The sequence below is a fragment of the Arachis hypogaea genome, chromosome 14, assembly GCF_003086295.3.
Source record: "Arachis hypogaea cultivar Tifrunner chromosome 14, arahy.Tifrunner.gnm2.J5K5, whole genome shotgun sequence".
Taxonomy (NCBI): Eukaryota; Viridiplantae; Streptophyta; class Magnoliopsida; order Fabales; family Fabaceae; genus Arachis; species Arachis hypogaea.
The window spans coordinates 69,424,323-69,438,280 of record NC_092049.1 but is presented as its reverse complement, the minus strand read 5'-3'; the positions used below and the strand labels follow the sequence as shown (position 1 = coordinate 69,438,280).

Genomic DNA, 13,958 nt, shown 5'->3' with positions numbered 1-13,958 from the left:
ATGAGCTTTAGGCAACAGTACAATCTTTTGGTGTTCATATCTCTCTTTCAAATTTGTCCATAGTTTTTGTGGATCTTTAACAATCATGTATTCTACTTTTAACCCCTCATGGAGATGATGATGTAGAAAAATTAGTGCCTTAGCCTTATCTCTGCTTGACGATTGTACCTCTTTCTTTATGGTATCTCCAAGCTTTTTGAATACTAAGTGAGTTTCAGCATCGAGCGTCCATTTTAAATAATTTTTGCCAGTTAAATCAAGAACAATAAATTCAAGCTTTTGAAATTTGACATGATAGCTCTATAAATAAAAACAAATAAATAATTAAGAATAATAATGTTAATAATACATATAACAAGAAAGGAAGAAAAGTAAAATGATAAATAAATAATAAATAAATCAATTTTCTTCAGAAAATTGATAAAATATATTATTCCTTTAAAGATGTAAAAATAATTTAAATAAATTGTTAAAGTTATACATTTATTGCTGAGAATGTAAATAAAATTGTAATATTAGCATTACGGGTGCTATATCTTCACTTCAAGGAATAATTATGTTTATCATGAACTTCGAGAAATGATTATGTTTATAATCAATTATTATTCACTTTCAAAAATAAATTTGTATATGATTGATTATCATTCACTTCAGGGAATGATATTAATATTAAATAAAATGTTATATTTATATAAGAAAACAAATAATATAAATAAATCAAATAAGAATAATAATATAACAAATTAAAGAAAAAAAATGAAAAACTATCAAAGAAAGAAAGAAAGATTAGTGTTACGTACATGATATTACATGATATGCATATATGAATTAAAACAAAGGGAAAAAAGAAAAATGTATTTATGAAAAAAATGATAAAATAGTTATTTTTGTGTGGTATAGATATTTAAAGAAACGTAAATGTATATATAAAAAAATTGACAGTAATGTTTAAAAAAAAGGAGAAAAAATAAAGTGAATAGTAAAAAAAGATAATTACTTAACTATAGAGTAGAATTCGTGAAGATAATGTGTTATAAAAATAAAGATTATGATTTGAGGAACAAAAAGAGAGAATAATAAGAATGATAAGTAATTATATTATTGATTGTATATATTAAAAAACATAAAGAAAAGTATTTATAGTCAAAGATTCAATTCTTAGCAAAGACCCAACTCTTAGCTAAAAGCCAAACGTTCACCATAAATATATTTATAACAAGTCGCATGAAATAGTCCGACTTATTTTGGGGACTGCACATCATCAGAGGTGATTGGAGACGCGGTTGTTGGTTATAGACAGGAAAGGTAAAAAAGAAAGTTTCTAAAGCTGCTTTTTCTTTCGCAAACCGAAGTGTTCATCACTCATTATAGATCAGTTACACTCTCTTTCCAATCTCTTTCCCTACATTCACGCCGTTCTAGTTGAACATCACTTCCTAACAGGATCCACAAAACACCATTGCTAGTTTCAGTTTCCTGCTAAACCAAACCATTCCTTTCTCTTCTTTCTCTCTGCTAAGCTCCCAACACATTTCAACCCAAAATAACAAAAAGCATAAACATGACTGAGTTATCTTTCTCACACACCTCCAACAAGAAGAACAATGAGCTCTTCTCTAACATGTTCAATCTCTGTTTCTCCGTTTTTTCTCACCCTCTTTACTTTTCCTACTTCCTGTTTTTCTCCCCTTACGTCTTCAGGCTCTTGTCTTTTCTCTCCCCTTTGTTCATCACCACAACCCTTCTTCTCCTTGTTGCACTTCTCACCTTCACTCCCAACCTTCTTGTTCAAGAGAAAGTTGGTGGTTCTGAGATTTCCGAGTCCAGATGGAACTTTCTGCATTCCGTGTTCCAAACACATGTAGCATGGCTGCTGTCTAAAGCTGATGACAACAAGGATGAGGAAATCGGGTGCCTTGCGGAGTTTGAAGCATATCTTGTTATGTTCCAGGCATCAATCTTCGAAGTTTTTGATCCGAAGCCGGTGGAAGATGGTTCAGAAGAAGTCTCTGAAGCACCACATGATGTGTGTTCATGTGAAGGAAGACAAGTTTTCGGTTCAATAATGGAAGAGCCACTTGTTAACACAGAAGGAAACAAAGTTGAGAAGACTGATACAGTGGAAGCTACTCTGCTTGTTGCCGAAATCAAGACACTAGAAATCTTGTTCAAGCAAAATTCTGAGTTAGTAGAAGATGCGTCTTGTCAAAAGGAAAAGAAAGAAGAAAAAGAAGTGGATACTGAAACCAATAAAGTTGAAGAAAGTGAAAGAAGATTGTCATTTCGGAATGGATCCAAAGTGAGTGGTAGTGTTGACAGTGACCATGGTGCAGCGTTGTTGAAAGTGAAGAAATCGCAACAACTAGAAGCGAATCCCGGGAGTCCTGAAAGCAATTGGGGTTACAGTGAGAGGGTCATCGGAAACAATATCAATAATTTTAATAATCTTGGCAGTTTTGGATCAATGAGAGTGGAGAAGGAGTGGCGGAGAACTCTTGCTTGCAAACTCTTTGAGGAACGGCACAATGCTAACGGAAGCGATGGGATGGATATGCTTTGGGAAACATACGAGACAGAGTCCAACAAGGTGGTTCTGCAGAAAAGCAACACAAAGAAGACAAAGAAGGCAGATATTGAGTGCAGGGTGGAGGAGGATGATGACGAAGACGAAGATGAAATGGAGGGTAAACTCTGCTGCTTGCAGGCTTTGAAATTCTCAGCAGGGAAGATGAATTTGGGAATGGGAAGGCCTAACTTTCTTAAATTCTCCAAGGCCCTCAAAGGCATTGGATGGTTCCACCATGTAGGCAAGCATGGCAGAAAGGGTAACCACTGAATTAGATTCTTTGCCCCCTTTCTTTTTTGTTATGTTTTTACCCTTTTTTTTTTCTTGTAACTTTGAGAATACTTAAAAACTTGTGTACTTCCTTGAAGACAAGAAGTAAATATTTTATATTCCAATATATGGCAGCTTTAGATTTTCAATAAAATAACATCATGCATTTATGATTAAATATATATATATAAATATATATATATATATAAATATATATATATATATATTGTTTAATTCATTAAAAATGTATATTTTATATTTTAATATATATTTTATGATAGTAGCTAATTTTTTATATACACTGTAGATGTTATAATTAGTCATCTTCCTTTCAATTGTGATTGATTAAGGAAGCTTCTTCTCTGTCTGGCTTGACGATATCAGAACTCATTCATCACCCAAGGGTTTGGCTGAGCCGGTAGTTAAGATTATGTTTCAAGCAACCACGGTAGAAAGAAAGATATAATTATATTATGCATGCTGATACAAATAATAATGATGATGTTGAGGACCCTGCATGCAGTATACTATGTTTTTTATTTTTTTCGCACTGCTATGGACTATGGTTGTGTACTTGTGTCGTGGATAGTATGGTTGCATCCAACATTATTATGGTTTAATTGAAAACTGAGGATTAAGTACGTTCCTTGGTCAAGAGACGGATGCAAGCTCGTAACATCAACTCCACCGAGTTTCTTTTAGCGTAATTATTCACCGGTGGGTACTAAAATCAATCATTAATATAAAATATATGTTAAAATATAAAATACATAATAAAAATAAATAAAAAATTATATATATTTAATAAATAATTATGATAACTAATTTTAGTATAAAACTAATATTTTTAAATTATTTATGACTAACAAAATTATCATTTTTAATTAATACTTAACTAATTTTAAATACTTAGTTAATAGTATAAAAATAAAGTGTTCACTCAAAAATCAAAATATTAACTAAAATTGATAAGAAAAATATTAGTTCACATTTTTCTTTCTTTTATAATAATTAGTTATATTCTTATTTGCATGTATATTTAGTTCCCACTACTCAGATCATATAATTTAAGAAAATTATATTTAGCATTATTACACTTTATGTATATATATATTTCTTTTGTATTTTTTATGTATAAAAAATAATTTTTTATCTTTTTATTTCAAATATTTTTCATATTATATATATATATATATATATATAATTAACACTACAACATTTTCAAGTTGAGACAACATTTAAAAAGTATTGTCTAAATGCTGATAAAATGTTGCTTTTGATCTATGGCAATACTTTTGGACCTAAGGCAACGTTTTTGGGCGGTGTTGCATATGCAGCCGTTGCCTTAGATCAAGGCAACACTTTTTTATTTCAAAAGCAACGCTTTTGAGAGTAACACTTGGTAAGTATTGCCTTTGGTTGAAAAATAACAACACTTCAAAGGTGTGTTTGAGACAATACTTTTGTAATGTTGTCTTTTCTCTTATTTTGACCACTACTAAAAAATGTTGCCTATTTGCAATAAAATCCAACCCTTTTTTGTGTTGCTTATAAATTTAAATTTGTAATACTTTAAAGTGTTGCCTATTAGTTTTAAATATACAACCTTTTAAAGTATTGTCTTTTCTTTTGAATATGCAACCTATACAAATGTTGTCTTTTCTTTTGGATATGCAACCTATACAAGTGTTGCTTTTTCTTTTGGATATGCAACCATACAAGTGTTGTCTAATATTCAAAATATGCAACTAATAAAAGGATTACTTTTTTGATAAAAATAAAAATACAAAAAATAAAATTTACAATAAAATTTTTTGTTCATACATGTGTAATTATTTTAATTAATAAATAAATTTATGCACAATAAAAAGAATTATAAAAGAGACCAAATAACTAATAATAAAATTCTAATTAAAATAGATATTAAAAAGTTCAATTAGTATTTCAAATACATGTTCATCAATAATTCTCAACAAAATAATAAAATTTTTGTCTAACAATAATTGTCATAACAAAATAGTAATTAATATTTATCAAAAAGATGTCAATCTACTTGCATATTTTATATCCATGCTTGACTTGTCCCATATACTAAATCTGCAAATACACAACAAAAAATAAGCAACTTATCATTAAAACTGAAAAATTATAATAATAAAATTTTTTATGATATTAAATACATAAACATAAAAGCAATAAATAGGTCTAAAAAACTCCTTCTAATGTTCCTGACAACATATAAATATCATGAGAGTGAATGAATGGATAGATTGAATGGTCTGGGTCTTCTCATGAAAGCAAATTTAATCCCATGTATATAATTGCATTTCAGTTGGATGAACTTTTAATATGTTCAAATATTCTCGTTAATAACTTTTTACAAGGAAACTAGTCAAGGCATCAACCAATTTATTATTAAAACCATGACATATCTAACAAATAACAGTCAGCATTAGGCACTAAATTCAATCTAAATGGGAATAAGAAAACAGTTTGAAATTTCCTTAAAAGATAACAGTCCAACAGCAATGCCAATAATTCATAAAATTAAAATTGAAAGTTAGCCAAGGACATGGCCAATCCTAACCTCTGGAAAATTATAACTGTGATGTGTTATTAACTATGATGGCAGGCCAAGTGTTGCACATCATTATCACAAAAAAACTTAATTAGAAGCATCAAGTGATGGCAAAATTTGTCACATAAAAACCTTCGCTTTTATGTTCATGTCTAGGAATTAAAACAAAAACAGAACAGAAACCAGTGACGGACACCAAAATGGAAGTTAAAACAAACAGAAAATAATATTTCTCTTAGAGCCTACGAGGATAACAGATTTTTTACACAAAAAGCTTTATCATATTAATGGAAAATATCATACAAGTATAGGAAGCATGTAACAGAGAACCAACATACCTTGCATCATCCTTGTTTCTGTTAACTCTCGATTTGTCATCATAGACTCCATGTTTATTGGTATGCGAAATTGTTACTCAGGTTGTGAATTATTGTTCGAAATTGATTTCCTGGCGATGGCACCAAAAACGGATGCACAAAACCATGGTCTAAACATATCTTCACAACTTCGCATAACTAACCAGCAAGTGCACTGGGTCGTCCAAGTAATAAACCTTACGTGAGTAAGGGTCGATCCCACGGAGATTGTTTGTATGAAGCAAGCTATGGTCACCTTGTAAATCTCAGTCAGGCGGATATAAAATAGTTATGGAGTTTTCGAAATTAATACTAAAATAAGGATAGAAATACTTATGTAAATCATTGGTGAGAATTTCAGATAAGCGTATGGAGATGCATTCATTCCTCTGAACCTCTGCTTTCCTGCTGTCTTCATCCAATCCGTCTTACTCCTTTCTATGGCTGACTTTATGTAAGGATGTCACCGGTGCCAATGGCTACTTTCAATCCTCTCGGGAAAATGGTCCAAATGCTCTGTCACAGCACGGCTAATCGTCTGGAGGCATCACCCTTGTCGTTGGTTGCATCCTATTCCTCTCTGTGAAAATGGTCTGATGCGTTGTCACTACATGGCTAATCATCTTGGAGGTTCTCGATCATACTGGAATAGAATTTACTATCCTTTTGCGTCTGTCACTACGCCCAGCACTCGCGAGTTTGGAGTTCGTCACAGTCATTCAATCCCAGAGTCCTACTCGGAATACCACGGACAAGGTTTAGACTTTCCGGACTCTCATGAATGCCGCCATCAATCTAGCTTATACCACGAAGATTCTGATTAAGAGATCTAAGAGATACTCATTCAATCTAATGTAGAACGGAAGTGGTTGTCAGGCACGCGTTCATAGGGAATGATGATGATTGTCACGTTCATCACATTCAGGTTGAAGTGCGAATGAATATCTTAGAAGCGAAATAAGATGAATTGAATAGAAAACAGTAGTACTTTGCATTAATCTTTGAGGAACAGCAGAGCTCCGCACCTTAATCTATGGAGTGCAGAAACTCTACCGTTGAAAATACATAAGTAATGAAGGTCCAGGCATGGCCGAATGGCCAGCCCCCAAACGTGATCAATAGATCAAAAGATAATCCAAAGATGTCTAATACAATAGTAAAAGGTCCTATTTATAATAAACTAGCTACTAGGGTTTACAGAAGTAAGTAATTGATGCATAAATCCACTTCCGGGGCCCACTTGGTGTGTGCTTGGGCTGAGCTTGAAGTCTACACGTGGAGAGGTCATTCTTGGAGTTGAACGCCAGCTTTTGTGCCAGTTTGGGCGTTGAACTCCACTTTGCAACTTGTTTCTGGCGCTGGACGCCAGAATTGGGCAGAGAGCTGGCGTTGAACGCCAGTTTGTCTAAACTTAGGCAAAGTATGAACTATTATATATTTCTAGAAAGCCCTGGATGTCTACTTTCCAATGCAATTGGAAGTGCACCATTTTGAGTTCTGTAGCTCCAGAAAATCCATTTTGAGTGCAGGGAGGTCAGAATCCAACAACATCAGCAGTCCTTCTTCAACCTCTGAATCTGATTTTTGCTCAAGTCCCTCAATTTCAGCCAGAAAATACCTGAAATCACAGAAAAACACACAAACTCATAGTAAAGTCCAGAAATGTGAATTTAACATAAAAACTAATGAAAACATCCCTAAAAGTAACTAGATTCTACTAAAAGCATACTAAAAACAATGCCAAAAAGCGTATAAATTATCTGCTCATCACAACACCAAACTTAAATTGTTGCTTGTCCCCAAGCAACTGAAAATCAAATAGGATAAAAATAAGAGAATATACTGTAAATTCCAAACTATCAATGAAACATAGCTCCAATCAGATGAGCGGGACTTGTAGCTTTTTGCCTCTTGAATAGTTTTGGCATCTCACTTTATCCATGGAGGTTCAGAATGATTGGCATCTATAGGAACTCAGAGTTCAGATAGTGTTATTGACTCTCCTAGTTCAGTATGATGATTCTTGAACACAGCTTCTTTATGAGTCTTGGTCGTGGCCCTAAGCACTTTGTTTTCCAATATTACCACCGGATACATAAATGCCACAAACACATAATTGGGTGAACCTTTTCAGATTGTGACTCAGCTTTGCTAAAGTCCCCAATTAGAGGTGTCCAGGGTTCTTAAGCACACTCTTTTTTTTGCTTTGGACCTTGACTTTAACTGCTCAGTCTCAAGTTTTCACTTGACACCTACACGCCACAAGCACATGGTTAGGGACAGCTCGGTTTAGCCGCTTAGACCAGGATTTTATTCCTTTAGGCCCTCCTATCCACTGATGCTCAAAGCCTTGGGATCCTTTTTATTTGCCCTTGCCTTTTGGTTTTAAGAGCTTTTGGCTTTTTCTGCTTGCCTTTTTTTTTTCTATTTTTTTTCGCCTATTTTATTTTTTTTTCTGCAAGCTTTGTTCTTTGCTGCTTTTTCTTGCTTCAAGAATCATTTTTATGATTTTTCAGATTATCAAATAACATGTCTCCTAGTCATCATTCTTTCAAGAGCCAACATATTTAACATTCTTAAACAACAACTTCAAAAGACATATGCACTGTCAAGCATACATTCAGAAAACAAGAAGCATTGTCACCACATCAATATAATTAAACTAAGTTTAAGGATAAATTCAAAACTCATGTACTTGTTCTTTTGAATTAAAACATTTTTCATTTAAGAGAGGTGATGGATTCATAGGACATTCATAACTTTAAGACAAAGTTACTAACTACTAATGATCATGTAATGAAGACACAAACATAGATAAGCACTTAACATAGAGAAAATGAAAAACAGAGAAAGTAAGAACAAGGAATGAGTCCACCTTAGTGATGGTGGAGTTTCCTTCTTGAGGAACCAATGATGTCCTTGAGCTCTTCTATGTCTCTTCCTTGTCTTTGTTGCTCCTCCCTCATTGCTTTTTGATCTTCTCTTATTTCATGAAGGATGATGGAGTGCTCTTGATGTTCCACCCTTAGTTGTCCCATGTTGGAACTTAATTCTCCTAGGGAGGTGTTGATTTGCTCCCAATAGTTTTGTGGAGGAAAATGCATATGAGGCATCTCCAGGATCTCATGGTGATGAGCTTCCTGCACCTCTTGAGCTCCATGAATGGGCTCTCTTGCTTGCTCCATCTTTTTCTTAGTGATGGGCTTCTCTTCCTCAATGTGAATGTCTCCTTCTATGGAAGCTCCAGCTCTACTTCTTCTCCAATCATGATGCTATGGATCATGATGGCCCGATCCACAGTAACTTCAGATCGGTTGCTAGTGGGGATGATGGAGCGTTGGATGAACTCCAACCATCCTCTAGCCACAGGCTTGAGGTCCAATCTTCTTAGTTGAACCGGCTTGCCTTTGGAGTCAATCTTCCATTGAGCTCCTTCCACACATATGTCCATGAAGACTTGGTCCAACCTTTGATTAAAGTTGACCCTTCTAGTGTAGGGGCGTTCATCTCGTTGCATCATAGGCAAGTTAAACGCCAACCTCACATTTTCCGGACTAAAATCCAAGTATTTCCCCCGAACCATTGTAACATAGTTCTTTGGATCCAGGTTCTTACTTTGATCATGGTTCTTGGTGATCCATGCATTGGCATAGAACTCTTGAACCATTTGGATGCCGACTTGTTGGATGGGATTTGTTAGAACTTCCTAACCTCTTCTTTAAATTTCATGTCGGATCTCCGGATACTCATTTCTTTTGAGTTTGAAAGGGACCTCGGGGATCACCTTCTTCTTGGCCACAACATCATAGAAGTGGTCTTGATGAGCTTTGGAGATGAATCTTTCCATCTCCTATGACTCGGAGGTGGAAGTTTTTGTCTTCCCTTTCCCTTTTCTAGAGGATTCTCCGGTCTTAGGTGCCATCAATGGTAATGGAAAAACAAAAAGCTTATGCTTTTACCACACCAAACTTAGAATATTGCTCGCCCTCGAGCAAGAAAATAAAGAATTAGATGAAGAAGAAGAAGAAAAGATGGAGAAGAGGGGGTTGTGTTGTGTGAAAATGAGGAAGAATGGAAGGCTTTATATAGGGAAGGGAGTGGGGGGTTAAGGTTCGGCCATATGGGTGGGTTTAGGTGGGAAATTGATTTGAATTTTGAAGGTAGGTGGAGTTTATTGGGTAGGTTTATGGGGAAGAGTGGGTGGATGTGAGTGGTGAAGGGTTAATAGGGAAGAGAAATGGAGGTGATAGGTGAAGGGTTTTGGGGAAGAGTGTTTATTGGGAATAGAGGATGATTGAGAAGAGAAAAGAGAGTGAGTGGAGGTAGGTGGGGATCCTGTGGGGTCCACAGATCCTGAGATGATCCTGTGGGGTCCACAGATCCTGAGGTGTTCAAGGATTTACAACCTTGCACCAAATTAGGCATGTAAAATGCCCTTGCACACAACTCTGGGCGTTCAGCGCCAGGTTGGTGCCCATTTTGGGCGTTCAACACCCATTTGTTGCCCATTTCTGGTGTTGAACGCCAGAACCATGCTTGTTCTGGGCGTTCAGCGCCAGCTCTTCTCCAGGGTGCAATTCTGGCGTTCAGCACCCAGATGCTGCCCATTTTGGGCGTTCAGCGCCCAGATACTGCCCATTTTGGGCGTTTAGCACCAAAACCATGCTCTGTTCTGGCGGTGAACGCCAGACAGGCAGATATAAAATAGTTATGGAGTTTTCGAAATTAATACTAAAATAAGGATAGAAATACTTATGTAAATCATTGGTGAGAATTTCAGATAAGCGTATGGAGATGCATTCATTCCTCTGAACCTCTGCTTTCCTGCTGTCTTCATCCAATCCGTCTTACTCCTTTCTATAGCTGACTTTATGTAAGGATGTCACCGGTGCCAATGGCTACTTTCAATCCTCTCGGGAAAATGGTCCAAATGCTCTATCACAGCACGGCTAATCGTCTGGAGGCATCACCCTTGTCGTTGGTTGCATCCTATTCCTCTCTGTGAAAATGGTCCGATGCGCTGTCACTGCATGGCTAATCATCTTGGAGGTTCTCGATCATACTGGAATAGAATTTACTATCCTTTTGCGTCTGTCACTTCGCCCAGCACTCGCGAGTTTGGAGTTCGTCACAGTCATTCAATCCCAGAGTCCTACTCGGAATACCACGGACAAGGTTTAGACTTTCCGGACTCTCATGAATGCCGCCATCAATCTAGCTTATACCACGAAGATTCTGATTAAGAGATCTAAGAGATACTCATTCAATCTAATGTAGAACGGAAGTGGTTGTCAGGCACGCGTTCATAGGGAATGATGATGATTGTCACATTCATCACATTCAGGTTGAAGTGCAAATGAATATCTTAGAAGCGAAATAAGATGAATTGAATAGAAAACAGTAGTACTTTGCATTAATCTTTGAGGAACAGCAGAGCTCCGCACCTTAATCTATGAAGTGCAGAAACTCTACCGTTGAAAATACATAAGTAATGAAGGTCCAGGCATGGCCGAATGGCCAGCCCCCAAACGTGATCAATAGATCAAAAGATAATCCAAAGATGTCTAATACAATAGTAAAAGGTCCTATTTATAATAAACTAACTACTAGGGTTTACAGAAGTAAGTAATTGATGCATAAATCCACTTCCGGGGCCCACTTGGTGTGTGCTTGGGCTGAGCTTGAAGTCTACACGTGGAGAGGTCATTCTTGGAGTTGAACGCCAGCTTTTGTGCCAGTTTGGGCGTTGAACTCCACTTTGCAACTTGTTTCTGGCGCTGGACGCCAGAATTGGGTAGAGAGCTGGCGTTGAACGCCAGTTTGTCTAAACTTAGGCAAAGTATAGACTATTATACATTGCTAGAAAGCCCTGGATGTCTACTTTCCAACGCAATTGGAAGCGCGCCATTTTGAGTTCTGTAGCTCCAGAAAATCCATTTTGAGTGCAGGGAGGTCAGAATCCAACAGCATGAGCAGTCCTTCTTCAACCTCTGAATCTGATTTTTGCTCAAGTCCCTCAATTTCAGCCAGAAAATACTTGAAATCACAAAAAAACACACAAACTCATAGTAAAGTCCAGAAATTTGAATTTAACATAAAAACTAATGAAAACATCCCTAAAAGTAACTAGATTCTACTAAAAACATACTAAAAATAATGCCAAAAAGCGTATAAATTATCCGCTCATCATTTACCTAATAAGATATAAACAGTTATCCAAGCATTGCGATGAACGTACAAGCCATAGTGAAACGAGAAGTCCTAAATATATAGAAGGAAACTAATGAAGAAAACAACAGAATCAAGAATATTGTCATGTTACTTAATCCAAAATAGCCAAAGGTTTTCTTAATTTATTGAGAAAAAGACTCCAGATATCATCTAATTTAGTAAAATTTAAGACAGGGCAGAAAGACACACTTCGGATTCCGGAATGGATAAATGCAGCTTATAGCTATATTGTGGTCAGTGGGATAATATATTTCAATTAATTGCAGTTTTCTTATGAATTGGATAGATAAACATGCATTTCCAACAACCAACATCATTCATAAACAATAAATTCTTGGTAGGCCAAGGAAACGGTGCAAGCCAGATATTAAAATTAATAAACCAACATGGAGAAAAGTATTATTCAAACTGCAAGACCATTAAGGCAATATGCAGAAGGTAGCCGCATTCAAGCAATCCAATGAGTTAATCAGAGAAGGATAAAGCTTCCACAAGGCCAAAGCAAATATTAGAGAATAAAGTTCTGAAAAAAACAAAAAAGTAAGTTACAAGGCTGACACCAGGTTTTCTATGAGGGAGGCTTTGGCATCTCTTGATTCCTTTTGAACTCCAAAGTAGTAGCATGTATGGACATAAAATACTGCATGAAAGCTTATTCAAATAAATTAACAAAGAAGAACCTAAATGAAAGCTAGATTTCCTTCAGATTGTGCAGCCTGCCTCTTAAGTGCATCCATGGAACTTAGAAGTGCCTCAATTTCAGCATTTTTGGCTGCCAAGGCCTCAACCATATTTGATTCAACTCTTGTTACTTCCCTTTTACTTTCAGACAAATCCTTCTGTAGCTGTTTTATGTTAGCTTCATATGATTTACTCAGCTCTCTCTGTAAATATGGAATTATTTTAGTAATGCAACAACTCAAGTGTTTCATTGCCAGCATATAATGAGACATTCCAGTCTCTAAAACCAGGACATAGTAATTGTATTTCACCTCTACAGTGAGAAGTTCCTCTAGTTGTGCATTTTCAGATTTGTATTCTTGAAGGCGAGTTGATAATCCAGCACAGACCTAAGCATCGTGAAAAAATATAAATCAGGCATCTATAATAGCAATTACAAAGAAACATAATTCAACATTCCACAAATACTCTACAGAATCTTTATCTGATCAAGATTGTCCCATATCTGAGGCTAAGCCAACACAAATATTGGTTCAAACAACATTCTTACCCAAGCTAACCTTGCCTCTTTGGACCCACCAGTTGATTTTGTTGTTTTAAGCAACCCTTGAGCCTATGAACCGACTAAAAAATTAGAAGAAAAGATGTGATGTTTTATGAAATAATGATTGATAAATTAATTTCTCCAAAATCAGTGTTACCTCTTCAAGTTGATCTTGTACTTTCTGTGGGGAGATCACGGTTTTATGCTACTGATCATTCTTTCTATTCGGAACTGATTCATTCTTTACATCACCATCTTTAGGTCCATCATCATTATTAGGAACAATATCAGCACCCACAGATTCTGATCTCTCTTGATTCACATTTTGATTCACATCCAGATCCCTAGGCTTGTTAGTTTGGCCAACAATAGTGAGTTCATCACTTGGGGCTTCAATTCCTTTGGAAGTTTGGGGAGGATCCTCCTCATAAGCATTCTCTTTGACAGGTTCACCATTTGTAGATACAGTGGCAACTTCAGAAACAGTTTTAGCTGCTAAAACTTTCACATCATCTGTGGCATGTTTACCAACATCATCAGTTGGCTTTTATGATAATGAAGTGCCGGACAAGGGAGACGTTGAATCCACAGGTTGCTCCTTGTTTGGTTGGTCTGCAGATATGGGGGTACGCCGATCATTTTCAGCTACAAGTTCAAGATTGTCCCTCTGAGTTGTTGCATCCACTGCAGCAGCTAGAGTTTCACTTTTCTCTGCAGTGGCATCACTCGTTA

At 35.9% G+C, this 13,958-nt stretch overlaps 1 protein-coding gene and 1 non-coding gene across 2 annotated transcripts; one reads left to right on the top strand and one right to left on the bottom strand.

Moving 5' to 3' along the window:
• Positions 1 to 1,231: 1,231 nt before the first annotated feature.
• Positions 1,232 to 2,963, top strand: LOC112742089 (uncharacterized). Its single transcript, XM_025791317.3, has one exon. It carries the CDS (start codon positions 1,562 to 1,564, stop codon positions 2,834 to 2,836), a length of 1,275 nt encoding a protein of 424 aa, XP_025647102.1. The 5' UTR covers positions 1,232 to 1,561; the 3' UTR covers positions 2,837 to 2,963.
• Positions 2,964 to 12,993: 10,030 nt separating this feature from the next.
• Positions 12,994 to 13,953, bottom strand: LOC112742656 (uncharacterized). The gene is made up of 3 exons (XR_011871805.1): positions 13,384 to 13,953; positions 13,233 to 13,295; positions 12,994 to 13,071 (listed from the first exon to the last, which is right to left on the bottom strand). It is a non-coding gene; the product is annotated as an uncharacterized protein (transcript).
• Between the last annotated feature and the right edge of the window lie 5 nt (positions 13,954 to 13,958).